The 27,950-nt window shown below is 43.5% G+C and overlaps 1 protein-coding gene across 3 annotated transcripts; it reads right to left on the bottom strand.

Moving 5' to 3' along the window:
* Positions 1-1,055: 1,055 nt before the first annotated feature.
* On the bottom strand, positions 1,056-27,909 carry SGCG (sarcoglycan gamma). 3 transcript variants are annotated; one of them, XM_083499006.1, is made up of 9 exons: positions 27,612-27,909; positions 25,684-25,801; positions 12,124-12,318; positions 11,504-11,605; positions 10,468-10,555; positions 8,434-8,559; positions 6,816-6,900; positions 2,336-2,459; positions 1,056-1,495 (listed from the first exon to the last, which is right to left on the bottom strand). In XM_083499006.1, the coding sequence occupies exons 3-9, from the start codon at positions 12,316-12,318 to the stop codon at positions 1,316-1,318; spliced, it is 900 nt and encodes a 299-aa protein (XP_083355132.1). In that variant the 5' UTR covers positions 25,684-25,801; positions 27,612-27,909; the 3' UTR covers positions 1,056-1,315. The 3 variants fall into 3 exon arrangements, with proteins under 3 accessions (XP_083355132.1, XP_083355131.1, XP_083355130.1); XM_083499005.1 differs by lacking the exons at positions 25,684-25,801; positions 27,612-27,909 and adding an exon at positions 20,201-20,357; XM_083499004.1 differs by lacking the exons at positions 25,684-25,801; positions 27,612-27,909 and adding an exon at positions 20,201-20,348 and having other exon boundaries at positions 12,124-12,321.
* Positions 27,910-27,950: the final 41 nt, after the last annotated feature.

Here is a 27,950-nt window from a genome sequence, read left to right on the forward strand (position 1 = left end):
AAAACCAGCAGTATTAAAAATGCATGTTTATTAACCTCTAAAGTTCACAAATCCAGGGTCGATGCAAAATCTGAAGTATGAAAGAAACTTATTCCATGTGTGCTGTGATAAATCCATTTTGACTGTGTTTCATTTTATATGCTGCGGAGAGCACTGCCTCACAAGGATGAGTAGAAGTTATTTTTGGGGACTAACGGATAGAAAGAGTACTCAGGGCTAACCTTCTCTTCCTTTGTGGTCCATGAAGCAAGCCAGAGCAGGGGACCTCAGATGGCCATACCATATGGAGTACCATAACAGAGAAGGGGAATTGTGCAGGGAAGAACTGCCCAGCTCACCTGCCTTTCCCTTTCTGCATTTACAACAGGGTTAGAGAACCTTTTTCAATCTGAGAGCCATATTGCTTTGTGGGCAGTCTTCCAGGGGTTGCATGCCAGTGGTGGATGGGGTCAGAGGCGAAACGGGGCAGAACAATGGGCCTGACTCCCATCCTTTGCATAGTAAGCTACAGTACATTCCACTATGCATGCGACAGTGGTCTCTGCATCCACCCACCCACTCCTCTCCGTCCAGGCCTTTGTACATTTCAGCCATCCATACATCCCTCCATCCAGACAGACAAGCAAAAGGCATGATCACAGTTCAAGGACACATTTCAGCCAGGCAAAAGATCTCAAGAACATGGAGTGGCGCCAGCAAAAGGCCTGGGGCACTGTATTTGTTTCTTGGGCCTGGGGTCCTCTATTTCTGCTGTAGAGCTCCCCCTGCACACTTTTGGTATACCTGCTTCCATATATTTTGGGTGGTGTTCAGCTAAACATTTGCATTGCATTAATGCTGTTCCAATGGGACTTTGTCACTCTCTCCTGTGTGACCTGCACTGCCCCACATCTGCTCTGGAAGGTTGGAGGAATGTTCTCCTTAGTGCTATGCTGAACTCAATTTGATGCATTTCGATTTTAAATGTAAATGTTAAGTTGTATTTCTGTGCTGTGTAGTAGCACCAGTGACTCTAGACGCTACTACAAAACCTGACTAAAAACAGCCAAAGAAAGTAGTCCAGACAAGCTGTTTATTGACATTCATTCTGATTTGTTTGCGGGGATATTATACGAAGCTACGGCAAGCGTTATCTCACACTTTCCAATGCATTTTCCCATTGCTTTCCTTGTCACAAGAAGTCTGATAGTTTTGGGGAAATGGGTATGTGTGGAAGGGCAGCAGATCAACTTTAACTGCAAAACCTGAGTTTGCCTGTATGTGACTGAATCCCACCTGAAAATAGCAGCAGGCTGGGAGCACGCAGCGTGGGGTGTTAGCTGCTCATCTCGCAAGCCTGACTATAATACAGGCAAGTGGAAACGACATCAGCCACTGCCAAGTACAACTTTCCATCTGTGCAAACACAGACTTCATAGAGCCCAAAGGATATCTCAGAATCTCCGCTTGTTCCTTGAGGCAATTTGGGCAGCCGCAGTCCAGCATTAAGCATAAGCTGCATGGAAGAAAGACAGACACAAATGGATTTGTTTGTGTAGCAGTAACTTAGGAACAAAAAGTGTGGTGGCACCTTAAAGGTTAATTTATTACGGTGCAGGTTTTGTGGACCTGAGAGCTCACTGGAGCCAGCCCTACACAGAACTGTTGACATGTGCTAGGCCCAGTAAATTAAACGTTGACTCAATTGTGGTGATTAAATGTACATCAGAGCTTCCCTTTTAAAACTAATTTCTACTACAGCCACATTGCAAATTTAAACAGAACATTTGAATCTATGATTGGCGATTCCCCAAAGTTGGGGAAACACTTAATTTTTGTGTGGTCGCTGGCACCTTAACAAACAGCCCAGACGTGAAACATGGCTGAGACCTCAAGGCAAAAGACAAATTTCAATAGGGCTTTGTGTCAGTGGACTTTATTCCCATAGCAGCAAGCTCCTTCATGGAGGGCAAGATAACAGAGTGCAAAATGCTCTATGATTGCCGGGAAATGAAACAAATGAAAATGTTCATATTTTAAAATGGGAACTTGATAACAGCTGAATGGAATATTAGATAGTTCTGAATGTGTTGACTGGTAATTTCACCATCAATATATCGTGACTATACATTTAGATAAAATGGAGTCACAGGCACTGCAAGGGATTAGTTGGCTCTTCGTGAAAATCACCAACTACTTAGGGCCAGCATAGTTCTCATATTTTGCTGAAACTAAAACCAGCAGGAAACTGGTAGGAAGACAGCCCAATGTCTGAAATGTCAATGCTGTCGCTCTGAATACCAATTGTAAATGGATCGTTTGTTGATGGTAGATTAAGAAATAATTAAAATCTCACCATGCTATCGCTGCTCTGCAACTTGATATCCAGATGAGAAAGAGCCGTAATAGTCCCACTTTCGGCTTTAATATTAATCCCTCGTGGAGCATCCATGGTGAGAGACCGAGTTGGCGATTCAAGCCTGAAAGAAACCAGAAGGAAGATCTTAGCATCTTAATAAATTGTGGTTTTATTTATTGCATTTATTTATAATTTATAAGCCTGTCCATCATAATATAACAACAACAACAACATGATGCCAAACAGTATTGTAAAATCAATTACCATAAGGCAATTTTAAATATAAACTTCAAATATAAATTTCAAACAGAATGCAGCAGATGAAACAACCAGCAACAGGCCACAATAGCTTCACATTATCCAAAAGCCTAAGTTAAAAAGAGATGTTGATGACGGCTATTTTAGTGCAAGTGATATTGATTTAATGGTATTGACTTCCAAGTGAGAGTTTAGAATTCTAGGCTGGCAGCTGATTCTTCCTAGAAGTTACTGTTAGCTAGCAAGACAATGTCCCATGATGTGGTGGTGGCCTGTGTCAGATTCCTGGTGTAGTTATGGCCGCCGAATCATCTCTACTGCCTGAATAGTCCTAGGACTGTAGCAGTGTGTGTGTGTGTGTGTGTGTGTGTGTGTGTGTGTGTGTGTCACATGCCTTTTTAAAGAAGCTAAACTTGAGTAGCATAACTCAACGACATGGGTCACAGGCTCTGTAGAGTAGCTAGCTACCTGGATATATTTAGAAAGTTGTTCCTCTGTGAGCAGATTGCCCCGCACTACTGAGTATGTTCACAAGGTAAAAAAGGGTTTGACGATAAGGAACAGAGCTTAGGGGAGTGAACATACAACCATCTTTAAAAGGTTCAAATCAGCTTACCGAAGTTGCAGGCAAAAGCCTATTTCCCACGCCACATTAATCCAATACATTATGTTTAACATGAAGCAATGCAAGGATAGAAGAGTGGAAAGGCAATGAGTGGGTGGGATTCCCCTGAAGTTTTGCAGTATCGCAGCAAAAGTGTGGGCTTGCTGCAATGAGCTTGTTCCATTAAGGCCAAGGCAGCTAACCCTGGAGAAGCTGAGAGAGATGGAGGCACACAGAGTCTTTCAGGGAGCTCCCTTACAGACAGACAGACAGACTAAAGAAGCTACTCCCTCAAATGAGGGCTAGCAAACCTCAGGCCTAGGGGCCAAAACTGGTGCTCAAGGTGCATCTATTTGGCTTTGGTTGCCGATGGATGACTTATGTCAGGAATTGGATAGGGGGAGAGTTGGTTCTGCTGTAAAACATGTTGTACAGGTTGAATGAGCTTTGAGAATTAAAAGGGCTACCTCTGTAAAGAGAAGCCACAAAATTAATTCTTACTTTGTAAACCTTAAACTCAAGTGAAGCCAAGAAACAAATCATGATACACAAGAGCCTTGAAAACCAGTACAGTAGTACCTCGGGTTACATATGCTTCAGGTTACAGACTCTGCTAACCTAGAAATAGTGCTTCAGGTTAAATACTTTGCTTCAGGATGAGAACAGAAATTGTGTCTGGCAGCACAGCGGCAGCAGGAGGCCCCATTAGCTAAAGTGGGGCTTCAGGTTCAGAACAGTTTCAGTTTAAGAACGGACCTCCGGAATGAATTAAGTACTTAACCCGAGGTACCACTGTAGTGCCACAAGGTGGCAGCAAAGGACAGCAGTCACTTTGACATCAACTTAGAATCATAGAATTGTGGAGCTGGAAGGGACACAAAGGGTCAATTAGCCCAACTTTCTGCAATGCAGGAATCAATAGGAAGTGCATCACTTCTGAATGCAAACAAGTATTCACAATCCAGCCAAATATAGGCACCACTAGTACTGGAATGTAGCCCGAAAGCAAAGGAAGCAGCAAAACTAAAAATGCATGTGTTTGGTCAGTACCACGATGGGAGAGTGTTTGGAAGATTGTTACGTATGTCACACTGAGCCCCATACTGGAAGAAAGGCAAGAAATAAACTTATTTTGTTTGGCACTCTGCTTCTGGTTTTTTAGGGCAAAAGCTATGCCTGTAGGCAACATTGTTCTGTGATTCATCTAGTCCATGGGTAGGCAAACTAAGGCCCAGGGGCCAGATCTGGCCCAATCGCCTTCGGCCCGCAGACGGTCCGGGAATCGGTGTGTTTTTACATGAGTAGAATGTGCCCTTTCATTTAAAATGCATCTCTGGGTTATTTGTAGGGCACAGGAATTTGTTCAATTTCCCCCCCCCAAAATATAGTCCAGCCCCCCACAAGGTCCGAGGGACAGTGGACTGGCCCCCTGCTGAAAAAGTTTGCTGACCCCTTATCTAGTCAAAACATTTGACATCCTTTCCTTTAATTTTTGTCTCTTTCATTATAACCAGTGTATTTGTTTTGTTTCGCACTAAATTTTCATCATTGTACCTGTGCCCCATTCACCTTGTTCATTTCTTTGAGAGCCTTTCTTTGAGAGTCTTAGCACAGCTACTACTTCATGGCCCTGGAACCTAACTTACAAGGCAAACAGCTTGAGGTGGCTCATGCAAGTGAGCCAAGCCACACCTGGAAAGAGAAAGGGGGAGGAGGGAAACCCCAGAATCTCTGCTGCTTTAAACATGAGAAAAATCCTTTCCTAGATGTGGTGAGTAGTTGGATTCTGGTAGCTACCAAAAGCCATTTGCCTAAACATGTGGTGGAATGTAACTGGGTGCATTTCCTCACCAGCAAACAAAACTGCAGGGCAGACATGGCAATTGAGAAGGACAGAAGCAAACTTGCTTCTTCATGCTGCTGCTTCTTGCCATAGGGAATTTATGTAACAGCCCAGCCCAGTTCAGATCTGGATCTGGACATTGTGTGGGCAGCCTGCAGCTCTGAGACACACATTCCATTGTGTTTCTGGCTAGCATGACCAGCCTGTGGGTGGGTGTCTAAGAAGTTGGTTTGCATTTCAGGCCTCTTCAAACTGGGCAGCTCTTACATGAGCTTATTTTCCATGCTTTGAAATTGTTTTACAGCTTCTACTTTTTGAGACAACATGTTTTTGCTGAAGAAGTGCATTATGCACCTTTAAGCAGGCATCTCAGCTCCAGGGGTTTCTGGAGGAGATGTATTATCTAGATCAGGCATAGGCAAACTCGGCCCTCCAGATGTTTTGGGACTACAACTCCCATCATCCCTAGCTAACAGGACCAATGGTCAGGGATGATGGGAATTGTAGTCCCAAAACATCTGGAGGGCCGAGTTTGCCTATGCCTGATCTAGATCCATTTCAAGCTGCCCTCAGGCCTGGTTGTGGAACAAAGATGGCTTTGGTTTGCCTTGGTGGATGACTTACGCCAGGATTTGGATTGTGTGTCCTTATTGGTGCTGTTGGACATCTCTGTGGCTTTTGATGCAATCAACCATAGTATCCTTCTGGGCCATCTTGCTAAGACAGGACTTGGAGGCACTGTTTTACAGAGTGGGTCTGATCCTTCCTGGAAGGATGAACCCAGAAAGTGGTGCTGGAGGTGGGGAACGACTCCTGCTTGACACTTGGGTAACTGGCCTGCGGGGTCCCTTGGGATTCTGTTCTGTCTCCTGTGCTAATGAACATTTACATGAAACCACTGGGACGTGGGTGGCGCTGTGGGTTAAACCGCAGTGCCTAGGACTTGCCGATCGTATGGTCGGCGGTTTGAATCCCCGCGGCGGGGTGAGTTCCCGTCTTTCAGTCCCTGCTCCTGCCCACCTAGCAGTTTGAAAGCACCCTTAAGTGCAAGTAGATAAATAGGTACCGCTTTATAGCGGGAAGGTAAACGGCGTTCCGTGTGCTGCTCTGGTGCAGGCTCGCCAGAGCAGCGATGTCACACTGGCCATGTGACCCAGAAGTGTCTGCAGACAGCGCTGGCTCCTGGCCTCTAGAAGGAGATGAGCCCACAACCCTAGAGTCTGTCAAGACTGGCCCGTATGGGCAGGGGTACCTTTACCTTTACTGGGAGAGTTGTCCAGAGTTTCTGGGTTTGGATGCTGATGACATCCAGTACTATTTCTCTTTCCTACCTAAATCCAAAGCAACTGTCTGAATTCTAAACCAGTGTCTGTCATCACTCATGGATAGGAAACAGCCACTGAAAAGGCCTTTTTGGGACAACGCTAACTGGGGAGAACCCAGAGTTGACTCCAAGAAGAATGTAGGGCCAGTGATGGCCGATATTCAGGGAATTGCTCCTTTAGGTACTTGGGTTGCTAGCTTCAGAGAAATCCCGATTTTAACTCTGGAAGAGCAGCTTAATATGGTCATGTTTGTGGCTTTCGCATAAAACTAATTCCATTCCATGGACAGAGCTATCACATCAGATTCCCCCCCTGTTACATGAAGCTGTAGTTAATACACCTATACAGATCAATTCTTTTTATTTGTCATTTTAACATACTGTGTATATGGCCATGCAGGGCCTGATAATACATAACACATAATTTGCTTTTGAGACAAATCCTTACCTCAGCTCTTTAGCGTTGTCAAGACCTCTAACACCTTTAATGAGTGGTGTTTCTATAGAATGTTCACAAAGAGCTCCTTCTGGCCCTGGAAGAGAGGAAACAAACCAGTTGTGGCTGTTAGGTGTCAGAGGGAAGAGACAGCTCCCCTTTCCCGTTACAAGGGGGAAAACAAACTACGGTAGGAGATCCTCATAATGGTCTCACAAAACACCAGGTTCACTGACCTTCGTGGAATGTGTGTACAAATTCAAGCCTTAAGGGAAGGCATTTTCAGACTGCATATGGTCTTGGAAACCTCTGATACTTGTTGCTTCACATGTCATAAGGCGTGTCTGTTCAAAGTGTTTACAGGCTGTAAATTGTGATGATCCTACGATCCTTTGTCCTATGTAGATTTGGTATACAGGTAAATAGCGTTTCTGTGCGCTCTGGCTTCAGTCACGGTCCTCTGTGTGCCAGAAGCGGTTTAGTTATGCTGGCCACATGACCCAAAAAACTGTCTGTGGACAAACGCCGGCTCCCTCGGCCTGAAGCAAGATGAGCGCCGCACCCCATAGTCACCTTTGACTGGACTTAACCATCCAGGGATCCTTTTCCTTTACCTACCTAAACATGTGTTGGAAGCTTCTACCTACTGGTGCTTTGACCGTATGCGGAGCTTCTGAGTATATGAGCAACAGAGGAAGTTGTCTTATACCATTTTTACAGACCCAAGTGACTGAACTTGAGACCTTTTGCATGCAAAGCTATGGCCCATCTGCGAAAAGTGCAAGGGGAACAACTCCCTCTTTATTTGCAGCCCCACAACATAACCCATAAACAATTTCCAAGGGACCTCCAACCCCCAGGTAGTTTTTCTTTGTGGGGGGATGATGCAGAGATAAGGAGGAGGATGGGGAAATCCCATTCTGTGTTGCATTGAGGGAAAGTTCCAAGCAATCAAAAACTCGTTTGCAGGATTGTGAGATGTTAGGATCTTACACGGATGTCATGTTATGTTGAAGCTGATGTGGCCTGAGGGTGGGTTGTTAACATAGGATGATGTGGTGTTTATGTCATAAGGATATATGCTAATACAATCATTTTGCTTATTTCACGTTGATTCTACCTCTAGTTAAATGGTTACTGTTTACATTTTTTTGCATTTCATTTTCCTCTGACCTCAGTGCTTACCGTTCCTCCTGCCTCCCCTCCCTTTGTATATATACCTGAAACTACATGCATCTGATGGACTCTCATCCAGAAAAGCTTGTGCTATTTGTTAGCTGCCACAATACTCTTTCTTGTTTTTGCTAGAACAAGATTGTTAGTCAACTTGCATCATTTTCCTATGAGCGTCAGCTTATTGAAATTTAATTAAGAAACTGTCATCTTTATTCTACCAGCAAATTAATAAAACTGAAATAAGTGCTTTCATTTAACAGTGTGGGTGAAATTTTGAAGATGATATTTTGTCTCCATCAACTAAAGTTGGGGCCAGCAGTAAACAAAATAAGATAGAAAGTGAAACCTATGGTTAATGAATGACTGTTTTCTGCAGCTGTGAGCTTGTTTTGCTTTTAGAAGAATGTCTTCTTAAAGGATGTTTCTGAGCTGTTCCTTACACTTGCATGCAAACCTGTGACTCGAAGTCTGTCTGTACCAATTGCAACTTCATCTTCATCCACTGTAAACAGAGGCTTTCCATCCAGATTCATGGACTTGATCTGAAATTCCTGACCATCAAATTGTACCATGTCCGGACCTAAGAAGCACACAAGCATTATTAGTATTTTTAACAGAACCATTATCATTTGCGTTTTCTTAAGTTGCATTTATGAGCTGCCAATGATACAATATATTGTGACACACCACCTCTATCTCCGAGCAGGTGTTATAAATTCCAGGGGTACCAGGAGCACTTTAACCCAGGATCTGTTTCCTGTGGGACAATAAGGCACAACAGAGACTGTAGTGTCTTTATGATATATAGTTCATTTACACACATATATAACTTGAAGCCTACAATGCAGGGGTCCACAGCATTCCTACCGCAAGAACACTGGTATTGTCTTTTAAATGAAATCCTGTGTTCAGGGAGGGAGGAAGCCAACCCATTTGCGAATGGGATTTGCACTCTCATCCTCTGACTTGCTAACAGCTCATTACCCCAAAATAAATTAGGCTGAGTTCAATAAACACCTGATTCATGTTGATTCCCCAGGATTAAGGAAGGGTTACAGTTTAAGACAGGGGTCTGCAACCTTTAAGACAAAAAGAGCCACTTAGACCCGTTTCCGAAGAAAAAACAACAACTGGGAGCCGCAAAACCATTGCAACATTTAAAACAAATATATCTCCGGAGCCGCGATCTGACAGCGGGCGGGAAGGTGACGTCGGGACGGTGCGTGACTAACGCACGCACCGCCCCCATGCAACGTCACAGCCAGTACAGCGCCCGCCACAGTGAGGAGTGTCAGGGCGCACAATGCGCCTCCTCCCCTCGCTAGTATCCGTCCCGGAGCCGCAGCAAATATGTAAAAGAGCCACATGCGGCTCCGGAGCCACAGGTTGCAGACCCCTGGTTTAAGAGATCTGCCTGACTTAATTAGTTTTCATATATGCTAATAACAGAGGCTTATAAGTGGGTCTACCACTCTTCCCGGTTCTAACGTACCAATTCTAATTAAATTCTAACATTTATTAAATCTAAACATTGAGCACCCATAGATCTATAACAATATGTTTATAAAGTTTAGGGCATTGGGACTGCAATCCTATTCCTTCTTACCTGGGTATAAGCCCTACTAAACACAGTGGGACTTATGTCTGAATAGAGATGTATAAGATTGCACTGTAGTTTATGGTCCCAGTTTCCAGCTTTCATTAGGAGAAAAAGTATAATTTTCCTAATCAAATAAAAAGGAAAAATACTTTGGGGTTGAGCTAGGTGGAACACACTATGCAAAATTGTGCACATGTGACTCTGCTGTGAAAAGTGGAGAAGAATGGATATAGTGTAGAACTGAATCACCCCTTAGAATTACAGGTTGCATATGATCCTATGCATCTTTTCTCAGAAGAAAATCCCACTGTGTTCAATTTTTCCTATTCCCTGTGTATAAAACTGCATGCTTAATTTCTAACTAGTCCATATCTAATCCACATCAGTGTAGCATGCTTATCACGTAAATTGTTGTACAAATTGGACACTGGTATCCTCTCTAGGGCTAAACAGCTTGGGGAAGATCTGCAAAGGAGGAGACAAAGATTAAAGCAATCAGCTCAGGTTTTCTTTTCCAGTATTTGCAGGTCCTGCAGTTTTGTGTTCCCTGATAGGAAGCGTCAGATCTCCTTCCAAGGGGGAAGACAGAGGCCTGATGTTGGATGCCAAGACACCCCAACCAGGGAAGAATTTATGTCAGTTCATGAATCCCCCCTCCCATTTTGTAAGGGGTGTGGGAAACCTAATGCTCTACCCCTTATATCTGGATGTGGCTATTCAATTGCATTTGGCGCTCTCTCACTCCTGCTCCTTTTGGACAGCAGCCCTACTTGAGTTGACTATCCAAGACCATTTGTATGGCCTCTGGATAGACATGGGATCATCACAATGAACGTGCATATTCAAAACCTTCAAAATGCAAACTGAAGAAACGTAGCTTAAACCTACCCACACTTAATCTGCCTGTGACGTTCCCATCAGGATTGCGTGCATTTAGAGTCACGTTATGAGTGGATTGCAAAAGCAGAGATGAGTCCTAGTGTAAGGGGTGAGGGGAAAGAGATGCAAATTTAGAAAACTTTCAGATATTCACCACAGGAAAAGCTAAACATCTTAATGCCTCCAAGGCTCTCAAGTAGCCTATGATAGCCTTGGTAAATGAGTAACTTCTTACTCATGGGTAACTGAGCAGGCCCTGCTTGCCTCAGCCTTGTTCAAAAGCATTCAAACCATTCCTGAATATACCTGTCAGGGGTGCCAACTTGAATAAAATATTGTGGGGGCCCGGGTAAGCCCCGCCCCACATAATCAATCACATGACACAGTGAACACACACCATTTGAATGGGAATGCTCATCAACTTTGCAGGAGCCCAGCGTCCTCAAATATTTTATTGTGGGGTGTGTGTGTGTCAATGCTCCCACAGACCCTAGGAGTTGGCTCCTATGATACCTGTCTCTTTTTATTTTCCTCCATTTCCCCAGTCCTTCACTTCTGACACCCCCCCGCCCCCAAGAATCATAGGAAGTGTAGTTTACTTCTCACAGAACAACAATTCCTAGAGCCCTTAACAAACTATGGATCCCAGGATTCTTTGAGGGGGTGCACTTTAAATGTACACAGCCTCTTAGAAAAGCCAAACACAGTAATGAGCTATCACTTCCTTCATCCTATGGTCCAAGACAGGATCACTCTTGACCTTGTCTCTGGTTTCAGCACCACCTGATGTGACTGGGTGTATTGAAAAATGAATCCAGACTGACAACAGCTCCCTCTCTAGACCCACAATGCATTGCTGACTTTAACCTACATAAGTCTTGTAGATGATAATTTATGACATGTACCCATTGCGAATTTTCAGACGACCTGTTGATGACCTGACTTACAGCCCAAATCTAAGCGTATTTACTTAGAAAGCCTCGCTCAACTTAGTGGGGTTTAAGCCCGAATGTGTGTGCGAGCAGAATATTGCAGACTTGCTTACCTTTCTAGAGTGAACTTCTTTGGCATATAAAGGATATAAAAATTCTGACTCCCGTTCTAGCCGAAGTCCTTCGCTTTGAACATAAAGGTATCCCATTCCAATCTGTAATGACAAAAGACTCCAAGCTTTTAGATGCACTGCATTTCTTACTCAAGTGATTTTAAAATTCTCACCAGAGTATCATGCCCACCTTCTTCAAACAGTGGATAAAAATGCACAAGAGGAACCCTGACCAGATGAGAAAAGAGGGGAAAGATTACGACAACATTATGACAAGACAGCATCAGGGGTGTGGGGGTGTGGGAACAACCACAATAGGCACTTCCTTATAGTGGTGTTCAGTAGAGATGTAAACTTTCCAGACATTCTGAAGCTATGAAAAATAAGTTCGACCCCCTAATTTCTTTTTTGTGGGGAGGAAACAGACATTTCTGTGGAAATGAGAAAATCTGCAATACTTCCTTTCTTAGCACCCTTTACGGATCAGAAGTTGCTTTATTACCTTAGGGACATCAATTGCATTATGTACAATTTGGTTTGCCATGAAATTATCAGTTTAAAAGTGCAGTTTATTCAGACAATAGTTACACATGCAAAAAAAGATGATGAAGGACTCTTACTGGAGAAAACCACATCACTTTAAGAATCCAAATGGTCAGAGCAAGATCCACAACTAGGATGATGATTAGGAGGAGGACGAAGAGATAAAGGCAGCGCTTCCTCCAACCGTAGATGCCAACGTTGTAGACATATTGCGTTTCTGGTCTCTGTAGGTTAGTACCTGGTGTTGTTGTAGTATACTGTTCACGTACCATCTGCTAGAGAAGAAAAATAATCATTAGAAAATCATTAAAATGTTTTGGACTGCAATGCATAACCAGTTACTTAGCTACATTAATTGATTTTAAAAATTGCCCCTAATGAACTGGAAAGCAATTAAGAAGGAAAAACCCACAACATTATTTGCAGATGGCAAGCATCTTTTAGAAGAAGCACTCTGCCTTTTAGGAGAAAATACCTCTTCTGAGATGATGTCTGCTATGACAATGCAAGCATCATTAAAAAATACAAAAAGTTAATTGATGGAATAATCTAGAATGATATGATTAAGATTTCCTTAATAGCTCTAAAATTATGCTTGCTTTGTCCTTCCCGTCCCCCGTCCCCCGGTAAAATGCTTTAACTGCTGGCTGTAAATTTTAGAAATGACGGCCTTTGGTCTTTTTTCTAGATAATGAGCAATTGCCTATGGTTTGAATAAGAGAGTCTAGGTCTAAATTGCGCATATCCTCAACTCTGTACTGTTCAAACTCGGGGCTGATCCAATAAATTTTGTGACCTGAGGCAAAGGACAAGATGACACAGCCCTATACTGTGTACAGAAGCTGACCAGGCTGACAGCTGAACCTTACTTCAGCAATGGCAATGGGACAACATTCTCCACCACACCTGAGGGAAGCAGGTTAGCTTTTAGGGGTACCTAGCAGGTTGTATGGGGGCACACAGCTCTGCTCTCTAGTCTCTCCCTGCTGCTTACTCAATCTGCCTAATGGGTGGCTGGCCCTGCCCAAAATGCTGACAGCTGAAGGCAGGTGTGGGAACCTCTGACCCAGGGGCCAATACTGGCCCACCAGGAGGTCAAATTTGGGCTGGGACGCCAAACCACACATACCTGCCCACCAGCTGGGTGATTTCAGCTGATGGATAGCAGAGTGGTGGTCAATCCTGTTGGGTGCTGCTTTGCCAGCACGTTCCCACCCCTCTGGTCAATGTTTACATAAAGGAGGGAACACCCAACTTTCAGTCTCCTGATATCATGATGTCAGATGACTGACAGGTGGGTGACCTCATTCCCTGTCAAAAGCTGACCTGTGGGGTGGGGAGAGATACATATCTGGTTCACTAGGAGACCAATTGAAATTAATGAATTATGACTGATTTGGACCCACTAATATCAATTTGCCTACTCTTAGTTTCCGTGCGCTGCTCTGGTTTGCCAGAAGTGGCTTAGTCATGCTGGCCACATGACCCGGAAGCTGTACGCCGGCTCCCTCGGCCAGTAAAGTGAGATGAGTGCCGCAACCCCAGAGTCGTCTGCAACTGGACCTAATGGTCAGGGGTCCCTTGACTTTTACCTTTAGTCTTAGTAGAACTTAGATGGATGCAACCCATAAATCAGATGAATTCCTTCCGTGATTCTTTATACATTCAGAAATATGTAATTTATAGGATTTGGTTTTATTTATGGATATATTGATGCTATTATGCACATCCTATTTAAAGTGAATAGGAATAGTAGAAGAATATGGAGAAACTCTACCCCACAACTGGAGTAAGGAATCTGCAAAATCAATGTAACATGATTTGTAACGTTGAGCTGCAACAACTATTGTTAGCTCAAAGATTCAACAACTCCTATGGCTGAACCTTTATTTTACAACCATGCCGCTATAAAAAACTGGGTTGAAAATTAATGGCAGTCTAGAGGCATGTAGAACTCCTATCTTTAGACATTTACATTCCAGCATGAATTTTGCTTAACCCACATGCTTTGAAAGCATGGGCTTTCTTGGATTATATTCAAAATGAACGAGACTCATAGAATTGTAGAGTTGGAAGGGACCCATTGAGGGTCATCAAGTCCTTGAAGAAGAACTTCCTGACAGTAAGAGCTGTTCGACAGTGGAATTTGCTGCCAAGGATTGTGGTGGAGTCTCCTTCTTTGGAGGTCTTTAAGCAGAGGCTTGACAACCATATGTCAGGAGTGCTCTGATGGTGTTTCCTGCTTGGCAGGGGGTTGGACTCGATGGCCCTTGTGGTCTCTTCCAACTCTATGATTCTATGGTTCTATTCTATGATTCTAAGTCCAACCCCCTGCAATGCAGGAATCTCAACTAGGTCATGCATGGCAGATGCCCATCCAACCTCTGCTTAAAACTCCCCAAGGAAGCTAAGTTTGCGTAGTTTAAAACTTGGAAATTGAACAACTAATGATTAAAAGTAAATTTCTAGAGTCTGCGAAGTCAGTAGACTTGACAACGTGTTTATTTAATGACACACTGAGAAAATAGCCAGGCACATTGCTGGTTAATAATAGCCACAGCAGCTGCTACACAGTTTGAATTGACAAGAGTAGAACTTCACTACTTACAGTGTGTCCAGAGAGCAAGGAAATAGGCTTTTTAAAGCAAATGTTCAAAAGTTTTGGGGGCAGGGGGAGGAAGAGGTAATTCAATTTGGTGGCTAATAAAGAAAACCACTGCTTCCAGCTTCTTTTCATTGCTCATTAAGAAGATTCTCCCTTTCGTTTTCCATTCATTAACCTGTACATTACTGTTCATTCATTAACCTGTAGCCATTCAGCCATCACAACAGGCATGGAAAGCATAAAAGGACCCAGCAGTCAGGAAGCTAGGCAAGAACTTCACTTTCTCTCTTTAAAAGGAAAAGAGCAACAAGAAGTACTCCTATCATATGCAACCAAGTCCAGTGCCAACCATATGATGAGACTACCCACCCACCCAACAAGATCTAGTGCTGACTTATCTCAGCCCATGTTCCTCTCACTTCTTCTCTCGCTTAAATGAAAACTCCATTTGAATGTACATTTGACAGCACTTCAGAACTGAATAAGGAGAGCTTGAATTGTTCTTTCTTTCTAAAAAACACAAATCGGATGCTGGAGAGAAGGAAAGATGAGCAAGTCAGCAAAGTGATTCCATCACATTTACTTTGTTTACAAGGTGTGACCGGAAAGTTTGGTGAATGGTCGCAGAAATTGGACAGTGAGAAATATCTGAACATACAATCGGCATTGGAAACCCACGAAATGCTCACAATTGTGTACGGAGCCGAAGCTGTAACTCATAAGACAGTGTATGAGTGGTTTAAGCATTTCCGTGAAGGGTGGCAAACCATCAAAAATGACCCATGGTCTGGCAGACCGTCAATGAGCAGAATGGCGGCAAATGTCAACAGATTCAGGTAGGTAGCCATGTTGGTCTGACACAGTCGAAATATATAAAAAAATTGCTACTGGACAAATTTTTTATATATTTCAAATGTCAACAGAGTTTGTGAGTTATTGATGCAGGATTGGCATTTGTCTGTACGAATGATGGCGGAAGAATTGCATATTCCATGTGCAATCATTACTGAGGTTACTGAGTTGTCCCACCCTCCATGTTCTCCCGAACTGGCCCCACCGGATTTTTTTCTTTCTTTTTCCAAAACTGAAATCTGCACTGAAAAGGCAAAGATTTTCCAACTTTTCATACGTCCAAGCTGCTGTGATGAGGGAACTGAAAGCAGTATGAAGAGAGGACTTCTCCAGAAGTTTTCAACAGTTCTATGAACGTTGTCAGCAGTGCGTTGTATCAGAGGGGGCCTACTTTGAAGGCCTGTAAGGTATGTAAGTTCGAATACTTCTCGCTGTCCGATTTCTGTGACCATTCACCGAATTTTCTGGTCACACCTTGTATTTTTTTTTAGAAAATGTATACAGTGGTACCTCAGGTTAAGTACTTAATTCGTTCCGGAGGTCCAATCTTAACCTGAAACTGTTCTTAACCTGAAGCACCACTTTAGCTAATGGGGCCTCCTGCTGCCGCCGCGCCGCCAGACCACGATTGCTGTTCTCATCCTGAAGCAAAGTTCTTAACCTGAGGTACTATTTCTGGGTTAGCGGAGTCTGTAACCTGAAGCGTATGTAACCCAAGGTACCACTGTATACCACTGGATTGCAAGAGAACCTCTGAACAGTTTACAAAAAAACCACCCATATAGAAGGTACAGAAATCCCAGCTTTCCCCACGCTCTCAGTCTCATGCCCAACTATTCAAATAACAATCACCAACCAATTTTACAACATAAAGATGATTCCTACTGTGTACTACCTGCTGTTAAAAGTTAGCACTGTAAGCTTGCACTGCCTCTGCTGCTAGCACAACAATAAAGGAGGAAGAATACTTGCTTTCAGAACACTGCCAATTTAATGTGAAATATTTACGCACAACCATGCTGTTTCATAGTACTCTTTGAGATGCTACTCTTTTCAGTCATCTAAAAGAAAGCCAGGCTTTGGAGCCCTAGCCACTTTGCATAATGGCCCACCTTTTGGAGGGGATCAAGTGCCCACAGCTGTTTCTGATCCCTCTGGTGCACCATCTCCATCTGTACTTGTGGCACCAGTCCAGTTTCTAGCTATGCACGTACAAAGTGCATGGATTGTGGGGATGTTTCCCCCCCTATGTTTGTATAGATGGAAGCAGGGCAATCCGTCCCAGTGTGCATAAGAAGGGAACAACACGCTAGGTGGGTGGGTGGAGAGATGTGTCTGTTCACTCCCATCCATGCATCAGGGCTGTCAGACAGGCAGGCACATATCATGCAAACTAACCTATTGTCATCTACAGTAGGAGCCTTGAGAAGCCCTAAATACAGACAAGCAACTCCTTGTGTTAATAAACGTAAGCTGAAAACAGCTGCAGACTGCTCACCGCAGGGATCGTGCGAGACATGAAAGGGCTTTCCAAGGCTCCCGAGCTAAGGATTTAGCGCAAGGAGTGTTGCAATCAGTTAACATCACCACCACAATGTTATTTGTGGTGTCACTCAGAAGAAGAAGAAACAACTTTTCACCACTACAGAACTCAATCAATATGGACTGGATGTAATCCTTGTGTGAATTTCCCCCGAGAGAAACTCATCAGCAAACAAGCGCTGAGTCTTCCAAACCCATATTTGAATTTCTAGTAAATATTTATGAGGCTCAACAACAAAGTGAGTATGAGTGCAATCCTAAGTGGGATGTGGAGGGGTACGAAGCGTTAAATAGCCGCTTTCAAAGCCCTGCTGGCTCCTGGCAAGTCAGAGCAGGAGGTGGCATAGCAGGGGTTTGCGGGTTGCCGTGCATCTCTTTTTCCTTTTCTTCTCTTCCATTACAATAATGTGGAGAACTGTTATACCAGCTTCAGGCTGCCACAGAGGGAAGGTCTGATCCTGAGACTTCTTCTTCAAGGAATAAAGGGGTCGTGGATCCACCAAGTCCTCTGTCCCAACCCTGCTCCACCTACAGAATGCCCAATTTCAGGGCCTACCCCCAGCCATAACTGTGGAGATATTCATAAGCACTTGGGACATGCCCCTTCTCCGAAAAAAGCTCTTACATCCTGGCAGAGGCATGTTTTTGCAAAGGATTTCATTGTGCCACTGCCATAGGCGCCGACTCCATGGGGCCTGAGGGGGCCCGAGCCCCCTCAAAAATTTGTTTGGGGGGCTCCGCCCCTCCAATAATCTCGGGCGCCCCTCCAGCAGAGCGCCACCGCCGCCCCTCCCCCAGCCCAAAATGCACAGGGTCGGGTTGCATGCCTCCTGCCCTCCCTCCCGAGCAAAAGCTCCACCCAATTTCCTTCGGAGCTGATTAATAGGCGCAGCACGCTCTCCCCTATTCGCTCACGAGGAGGCGGCGCCACTTTATCTGCATATTCATGAGCTTATTTATTATTCATAAGCTTTCCCGGGCCCCCCCAATATTTTTTTTAAGTCCGCGCCCCTGGCCACTGCCCCAATCCAAAGCCCCTTTCTACCTGTGGCTCCTTTTAGCAAAGGGTGGGGGGAGAGAGAGAGACAACGGGGGATGCACATCAGATCTTGTTTGGTCTTGGTGAGCAACCTGGCTGCTGAATTCTCCACCAGCTGAAGCTTCCAAACCGTCTTCAGAGGCAGCCCTATGTACAGCACATTGCAGAAATCTAACCTACAGGTTACCAGAGCATAGATGAACAGTACTTACACTATCCCTGGCCAAATGGGGCACAGCTGGGCCACCAGCTGAAGCTGATGGAAGGAACTCCGTGCCACTGAGTACACCTGAGTTTGCAATCCTATACTTGTTTATCTGCAAGTACCGTAGGCCCCATTGAACTCAATGGGACTTAATTCTGAGTAGGCATCCTTAGGAATAGAGATTATATGATTGCACTGTTACTGACTAAGCAACAATAAATTCCAGTTAAGCATATGGGGGTGAGGAGTTTGCTAAATATCAGTTTTGCAGTGACACTGCATTAATAATGTCTCACGGCGTTTCACTACATTGGAAATGCATTTCTACCTTTATCAGTGTTCCACAAAAGAGTGGGATGTGATTATTAAATGCCTCTCACAGGCTACTTTGAAATAAGAGGCTACAAACTACAATATATTACTGGAGCATGCTGTTCTCTGTTTAAGCAAGATAGGGCTATTTTAATTATTTAAAAGCCGGGAAGACAAACATTACCAAAAATAAAGAATTGCACCCTAAGTAAAGATTAAGTACTTTAATTTGTCAGGATTTTTTCATTTTCTAGAGCACAATTCTAGGACTTAGCTTACTGATACAGTGGTGCAAAACTTTTGCTTGTGCAATGGAACTTCCTCCTCCTCCTCTCCAGGCCCTTGCAGCCCTCCTGTCCTCCTCAAAATCTGCTCCACAGGGTTGGGGAACCCTCTGGCGCAGATTTGGGGGAAGCAAATGGAGAGAGACGTTCCATTGTCCAACTGCTGGACATAATGTAATAAGCTTAACCCTACCAAAGAGCCAGGGTCTGTGCTCACCTGATCTCCTGCAAATAGCTCAATGCACAAAAGCTAACACGCAGTGAAGTAAACTGAAGCTGAATCTTGGCCATACTATTCAGGAATTACAGTGGTACCTCGGGTTAAGTACTTAATTCGTTCCGGAGGTCCGTTCTTAACCCGAAACTGTTCCTAACCTGAAGCACCACTTTAGCTAATGGGGCCTCCCGCTGCTGCCGCATCGCCAGAGCACGATTTCTGTTCTCATCCTGAAGCAAAGTTCTTAACCCGAGGTACTATTTCTGGGTTCGCGAAGTCTGTAACCTGAAGCGTATGTAACCTGAAGCGTATGTAACCCAAGGTACCACTGTACTGAACTAAGGGAGAACATGATCCTGTCTGGCTGCAGAAGCATGTTTAGCCCCACCTCCAGAGTCACAAAAATCCCACATGAATACAAAAGGCTCCTTGCTTAAATGCCTGGGAGAGTTTGTATGTCATTTGTGGAAACAGTTTAGATCATTGGAGATCAACTGTGGCTGATGCATCACATACAACAGAATGAGCCTTACTGATATATATGTGTATATAATACCACTGGATTAAAAGAGCATATAACCGAAGCACAAGATTTTATATTCACATCCATATGTGACAAGAACGAGTGAAATTCTGTTATTAAATAAAAATGATATTTTTCTCAGTAAGAAAATTCTCCATGTAGTTGCAGCCATTTGTTTTAGGGGTGGGGAGGAGGTGGGCAGGGGAGACAGAAAACTATCAGACAAAATAAGCCAGAGTTTTCTTGGAGAGTGCAGAGGCCATTCATCCTGTGTAAATCAGACTGTCCCCAAAAGAAAAGAGTAACATTAATAATAATAATACTAATATAATATATTGCTAATCTGTTGTGCAAATGAATGCAATGAAGAAAACTTGCTTTGCTAAGCTGAAGCTCTACCAATGTTTAAATCAGTAATGATATACAAAACATTAAACGTTTGGTGCTTGAAGTCAAGATAACAGGCCCAAAGGGAAGATTAACAGAAGTGCAAGCAGTGTTAACAAGAAAAGGACACATACAATTTAGTTACGGTTCATAACATATATAGATCCAAGCATATGTAAAAGACTTACCTTAGAAGATTTTAAAGCAGTACGATTTGCTGAACTAACTAGGATCAGACTCTCTCTGCCTTATAGAATGATTTTCTCCACTTGAATCTAGAGTGGAAGATATTCGAGGCGTGGCTGGGCTTGTTTACATGGTTGGCCAGATCTCACATTCCACTGCCTTTCACTGGCAACACAGGCAAGGCTAATTTTAATCTATGACAAACTAGCTAGTGCTGCACTAGTGCTTCAACAAGGGGCGAAAAACTTAAAATAATTATTATTTGCAGGGGAATTTACACGGGTTTCTTTGACTTCTGTTCATCCCACTGTTACTGAGAAGCTCAGATCAGCTGGAACCATGCAGGTGCCCTGAAATTGTGTGTCTATTCTGGCTTTGCTATGAGCAGTGAGCGCAGTGCAATTGCAAAGTAACAAAGCTATATTGGTGTGATCACAACTCAGAGCAGCAAGCGGTGCATGGGAGCGAGCAGTCACACAGACAACATAGTTGCAAGCATTATTATTATTATTATTATTATTATTCAGAAGAACAGGACAAGTCCAGGTGTCAAATGCTAGGTTAAAATAGGTGTGTCATCAAGCATATGGTGGCTAGGCGCATCTCCAGATTTTTTGCTATATCTAATGCAAGTATACACTCTTATTTGGCCATTAGTTTTCTCTAATTGTTTCCTCCAGCGAGCTGGTAATTAGATTAAACACCCTTTTTGCATTCCACTCTTTCCTGAGTAGTCACTTGAGAAGGATGCTGCAAGTGGCCCAGGAATTTTTTCTTCCTTCTCTTAGTCATGTTTGCTGCTTTCTTTGGGTTTATTCAGGATCCTTGTGAGACGCATAAGCCAGAATTTATTTTGTTTTTGGAGCATTGTTAGAAGGATTTATAGAAAGCAGGGTGAATTCCTCCAGTGGATAAAAGAAAATAGCTATGTCCTTGTCCAGAAACACTGGGGGACAGATCTGGCTTTATTGGCCTTTATTGGCCACCCCATCCACAACTGAACCAAAAGTTTCAGAAAACAGAGGCAGCTGGCTGACTCTTTGAAAGACTCAAATCACCAGATAATTTTTTATCAAGACTCAAGTCATGACTGTGCACCTGCATGCTGAAACCCAGGAAATAACTTATCTCTGCACCCTCTTCCTTCAGGTAAGTTATTATTACCATCTCTTTCTGACCTCTATCTCTCATTTCCCCAGCCTCACTGTTTTTCAACCATTGTGTTATCCCAATTCCAGTTATTTGCACTGGAGCATATTCCTCTTATACATTTAAGCCTCCACTGCAGCCCTTTCTGTTCCCCAGTGCCCTCCCAGCCCCTTAAAGGCAAATCTCTCCTCTCCATATATTTGTATCTCTACATCAGTAACTAAGCTTAAGGTCCAGGCAATGTGGATTTTGGGTAAAAACTAATCATCTTGCTATTTTGCATTTTTGTCTTGGCACTTTAAGCCACAAAGCCATTTTACTTATGGCCCAAAAATTGATGTAAATACAGTATTCAAGTAGAATAATGTGTGTGGCTCTTGCTATTTTCCCCATATCAACAAGACTTGTGTTGGCAATATTAAATTAGGAGCAGCATAACAGAAGAGCCTCTGTGGCATGAACTGTGCCCAGATTAAAGACTCCCAAAGTGGTACTGTACTTCCATAAACATACATGTGGACATGTAGATAGAACATGAGCAGATCCATTAGCACTACACTGAAGGGAATCTAGCAGTTAACTAGTCATACCTCGGGTTATGAACGCTGCGGGTTGCTCATTTTCGGGTTGCGGACAGCACCAAACCCGGAAGTACTGGAATGGGTTACTTCCGGGTTTTGGCCTCACACATGCGCAGAAGTGCAAAATGATGTCACACGCATGCGCAGAGGTGCCGAATTGCGTCACATGCATGCGCAGATGCGACGCTTCAGGCTGCAAATGCTGCGGGTTGCAAACGTGCCTCCCGCACGGATCACATTCGCAACCTGAGGTCTGACTGTACAGGAACCTCTAAGAACCCCCTGTCTATCTCTTGCTTGCTTCGATAAAAATATGCATGCTTTTTTCCCTATCCTTGGGAGGAGAGAGTTTCAAAGTCTGGGAATCCGCAAAGGCAGAAAGAACTGCCTTATATACAACATATGGCTGCAACCTAAAATGGGACCCCCCCATGTTCATTTCTTGCCTCTCCCCTGGTAATATACAGGATGAGTAATCCCGTGTGATGACATCATAATACCAGGAATTCCCTTGCACCACGTCACTGGCTGCTGTTTGAGGAGCCTATGGGATTATATCAAAAAATGTGGCAAGTGAGCTAACATATTGAAATTTATCTAGATTTCCAAGCTTTTATATGATGTAATCCATATGGAAATGCCCACGCAGGATTGGTAGTGCTGGAGTGTTACAGAAAATCTCTCAAATAAATATAGAAGAAAAGGACAACTCAGTACAGATATGCCATTATTTTTAGCATGAGCCTTATGTCAAGCATAACATTCCTCTTTGAGAATGTCTGTGCACATGGTTTCATTATGCAGACTTGGAAGTAGGAGGGACGCTGTGTGACAGCCATAATAAGCTACTTGCAGAAATTAAGATTTGGTGCAGAGAAAGAGGCAAATTTGAAGGTGGGTGTGTTGTTAAATATCTTGCACATTGTGTATTAGGGCTGGAGCTTCAGATTCTATGCTACATTCTGAACTATACAAATATTTATTTGTTGATAAATAAAAGAAGATTTTAGGATCTCACCTCCTGAATGCCAGAACTTTGAACACATGACACCACTGTCTTTTCACAATTGTTTTCAAGATTCAGGATTTGTTTGCTGGGGCACATCCAGTCCTTCACTGTCTACAAACACCTGTATAGAATCTGGGCTGCCTCTCCCGATTCAGATAGAACACATACATGAGCTGTGTGTCTTCCGCATATTGGTGACACTTCACTCCATTATTCCTGGTGACAGCTTCCAGTGGCTTTATATCCACAGCGCTAAAATGGACTGCCTCTCTTGGAGATCAGCAGTATCAATTGTCTGGTATGGGGTTCGCCAGCATCACTCTGAGTATAATTTGCTCAGAGTATAGCATTGCCCAGAACACACGCAGCACAATAGAGATCTGAGTGCTGCTTCCAACCAGGCTGGCTCTCTGTGCATGAAGTAACATGCCTAGAGGCTGGAACGGTTAATGCTCTACATACAGTGGACACTAGCCATGCGCTCCCCATCCTGCACACCGTACACTCATCCATACACTGAACAGCTCGGGAGCACATTATCTTACTCCACAGTAGCCCTAAATTTTGTTTTTCATTAATGTTACACATTTGATGATGAAAACTGCTTATGTTTAAATGTGCGTGTGTAAGTGGGGAACGACAACATAAACTTGGCGTGCGAACACTACCAAGCATTGCTCACTTCTCCCTAATAACCCCCCCCCAAAAAAACCCAACAACAATTCTGTGCTTCTTTTGCTGAAGCCTGGAATTACAAGATTAGTAGGATGAGATGAGGCTTCTTGCTTACAGTTTTAGATCATAAATTGAGGACTGGCACATTCCCAATTAAATATGAAAATCTGAGGTACTTCTTTGCTTTCACTGCCACTGATCCTTTATCCACTTTAACATATATGTTAAATTAATATTTTTTTGCAACCCAGTAAATAATCAGGGAGACAGGATTAAGTGGTTAAACTTAACATATATACAGTACTTAAAATATTATTGGAAGTGAGAGCTGGACCATAAAGAAGGCTGATCGTCGAAGAATTGATGCTTTTGAATTATGGTGTTGGAGGAGACTCTTGAGAGTCCCATGGACTGCAAGAAGATCAAACCACTCCATTCTTAAGGAAATCAGCCCTGAGTGCTCACTGGAAGGACAGATCGTGAAGCTGAGGCTCCAATACTTTGGCCACCTCATGAGAAGAGAAGGCTCCCTGGAAAAGACCCTGATGATGGGAAAGATGGAGGGCACAAGGAGAAGGGGACGACAGGGGACGAGATAGTTGGACAGTGTTCTCGAAGCTACAAACATGAGTCTGACCAAACTGCGGGAGGCAGTGGAAGACAGGAGTGCCTAGCGTGCTCTGGTCCATGGGGTCACGAAGAGTCGGACACAACTAAACAACAACAAAATATTATTACATTTTACAGAATGTATGTTGGGGATTCACAAATAGTCTCCGCTACACACCAGCTGGGGTGAAGTCCTCTGGCACATTATAGAAAGCTGTGCCCACCTGCAATTGGCCCCTTAGCATCCAGATTTCCTTAGCAGAAGCAGCACTGGCAGCCTAACCTAGAGAGAGTGAAATGACAGGGAGGTGTGGCTCTGAAGCAGACACCCCCCCCCCCCAGTTTAAATAACCTGATTAAAATAAACGGTGACAGAAGTGAAATATTAGATTGATATAAGTACAACAGATATAAAGTCTGAGGTTGGTTTGTTTTTTTAATAAGCTGAATTTTTGCCTCTTGAGCTACAGTGACCTCTACTGGATTAAAAGTTTGAATCACATGGAATAATTTTATTGTCACTGGGCATAGTTCTAAATCCAACTGTTCTATGATAATGTTCAATGAAACCACCATTAAGAGCATTGGAAGCTGCAGTCCTATACCTACTTACCTGGGAGTAAGCACCACTGAACTCAACTTCTGAATAGGCACACTGTAAATCCCATTGTTTTGAACAGAAGAGTTAATTTTACACCCATATTTCCTTAGTTTGATGATTTCATGAAGTGCTCACAAAAAATGGATATGAAAGATAAATTAATAAGAATGCACTAGTTTGCTGTCGCTGATTAAAACTGCCTTTCAGTGAGTGTTTCAGGCCTTTAATATGACAATGCATCTACGTGCTGTAGAATAGCCAGCTTTTTCTGATACAATTAAATGTTTCATTATAGATTGCTAAAAATATGAGGATAATTGCTCCCCTGCAATTCAGGTAACAATGGGGTGATTATACATTGTTACAAAGCATTGAAAAATGCAACAGTAAGTTTAGGAAAAAAGGAATTTCTGGGCAATTCCTGTTTTTGTTTTGAATGGCTTGAGGTTATATTCTGGCTAAATATCACCTACGAAGAGAAACCATGCCAGTTTGTGCCACCTACCTATGGTAGATAATCTTTAAATTACTATTTGAAGCATGTTCAGTAGAAGACTTTGTGGCAAAAATAAATTAAGGTTAGGACACATGCTAACTCCATGACTGTTTGAATGCAGATGTGAGTTCAATAGGACCCCACATTATTTTCTGGCATGGCTTGAATATTTTAGGCTAGTTTTACCAAGGCAAGTCTATCACCCCACCATGATCTCTTTGCTCATGGTATGCGACCCGATATTCAGCCCTACGCATAAGACATGGGCAACGTGAGTTTGAAAACATGATTTAGAAAGAAGTGATGGATATGAGACAAAGCTGGAAAAGCATTTTTGAATGCAAGATATTTGCAGCTCAATATACCTAGTCTGTCCGAGAAAATGCTAGAGCTGGAATTAAATCGTAATCTGTGAGCATTGTGGGTGGGTGAACAGTTCACATCTTGAACCAGGCAAACAAATATTTGATTGAAGACTCAGCCCTAAAAAGATGAAAGAGATGCTTATTAGGATATGTAAAGTAGTTCACTCAAAGCAACATCTTTGAAATATATCCAGATCACCTGATAGGATCAAATCTTTATGACATGCTTGCATAGCAATAAATCTTACCATTCTAATATATGAGAGCTGTGAGAATATGAAAATGGAATGTTCAGATGCTTATAAAAGTAGTGCTTAAAAACAGCATTCCCTAAATTCAAAAATTCTGCAAGAGCTCTTTGCCACTGCCTCAGAACAGACATACCAGTGCTGATTTCAGCTATTGCCCCAATGACATTTGATTTTGTCTTGTTCTGGCAGTATGGGTGAGTTCCCACATGTCATTACTCAAAGGCTGCAACGTCCAGTGATTACTTCTAACCATTACATTCATGATTCAAACACCATGGGCACAAATTTCACTTTACCTAACTCTGTTGGGCAAAATGGAGGACACTTAAAAAAAAAACCAGCAGCAAAGAAAATTACTAAATTCACTAAAATGCATGTTATAAAACACCCAAATCATATTCAGTTGATGAGTCAAGGGAAACAAGCTGCATGCATGTAACAAATGGCAGAATGCGTGTTGTGGGAATAGGCTTGAGTTTTTGTTGCTGGGTGCAACAAATACAAGAATGGGGGCCACACAATATTGTGCCAAGCGATCTGCTAAGCTCAAGATGCTCTTCTGTCAAATTATTTCAATCAACGGAATCAGGCATTCAAATTCTGTGTCTCCTCATATTCCGGACATGGTGTAGAAACACTGCACACTTAAGGCATGATGCTTCCAAAGGAAAGATGAATGTTTAGATTCTAAGCTATGGGGAAAACGATACTAATACTTCTGCGGTGATTAGTGTGAATGGTCAAGGGATACTGGGAAGTGGAGTGGGGAGAACTCGACTTACAGTGGTACCTCAGGTTACTTACGCTTCGGGTTACATATGCTTCACACTCCGCTAACCCAGAAATAGTGCTTCAGGTTAAGAACTTTGCTTCAGGATAAGAACAGAAATTGTGCTTCGGCGGTGCGGCTGCAGCAGGAGGCCCCATTAGCTAAAGTGGTCTTCAGGTTAAGAACAGTTTCAGGTTAAGAACGGACCTCCAGAACGAATTAAGTACTTAACCCGAGGTACCACTGTATAGTATGCCCAAGGAGCATCATCTGAATGTTTAGAAATAGTCCATATACCTCAACAGGAAGGATAAAATAGGAAGGTGGGGAAAGTAAAATATAATAAGCTCCCCAGAAGAAAGGTGGGATAATATATATATATATATATATATAAATTTTTATATATATATATATATATATATATATATATATATATATATATAAAAATCAACAGGGGTGAAACTAGGCTTTATTTCACCCAGGTCCAAGAGCCAGTTTGACATTTGTGCACACACACAAACAGAGGCTGGGAGCCTCAATGGCGCCCTCTCTGGAAGCGTCACATGGGGCATAAAACACAGCTAGCCCCCCACCCCCGAGGCTACGGCTCTGTAATATAAAACAAGCCATCTGTGGGACTGCTGAATAACGAGGGACAGCTGTGTATGCAGCTGAGATGCTTGTCTGTGTGTGAAGGGTTGAACGAGAGGGAGGGTGCAGAGAAGACAAGACATCGTCAGGATGCATGCAACACGCGTGCGGTGCAACCCTAGAAACACGTTTACTCAGAAGTAGGCGTCCTCTTAACCCAGCGGGGCTTTCTCTCTTGTATTCCGTGCTTGGGACTGCCCTGTTATAAGGAGAGCGAAATGTGCCTCGGGGACGCAAGAAGAGGAGAGTGTCGTTACCTGCCGCTCCTCCTGAAGCCTTCCTGCGAGGAGTCCCTTCCTTCCTTCTCTGGGAGGCTGGCACAAGGGCGACCCGGGGACACTAGCCTCCTTCTTTTATCCCGTCTCCCCGTCGGAAGCGGCGCCTTCCCAAAACGCGCGCCAAACAACAACGCAGCAACCCCACAGGCAGCGTCTCTTCCGCCCGCCGCGGCGCCTTCCCGCCACTTCGGAGCAGGATCAGGCGCGGCGGCTGAGAGACCGAGCTGGCGGCTGCTCGCCTCCCGGCTGCGCCCCGGCGCGCGCGCCTCTGCTTTTCAGGAGAGCGAACCCCGCGCAGCCTCCGCCGGCCTGTGGGGG

The sequence above is a fragment of the Podarcis liolepis genome, assembly GCF_965112155.1.
Source record: "Podarcis liolepis genome assembly, chromosome: 4".
Taxonomy (NCBI): Eukaryota; Metazoa; Chordata; class Lepidosauria; order Squamata; family Lacertidae; genus Podarcis; species Podarcis liolepis.

Coding starts and splice junctions, on each gene's coding strand:
- SGCG (XM_083499006.1), bottom strand. CDS start 12,318: ATGGTACGTGAACAGTATACTACAACAACACCAGGTACTAACCTACAG. Junction 6,901..8,433: donor AGACAGACTTCGAGTCACAG/GTTTGCATGCAA, acceptor CCTCTCTTCCAG/GGCCAGAAGGAGCTCTTTGT. Junction 2,460..6,815: donor GACAACGCTAAAGAGCTGAG/GTAAGGATTTGT, acceptor GGTTTCTTTCAG/GCTTGAATCGCCAACTCGGT.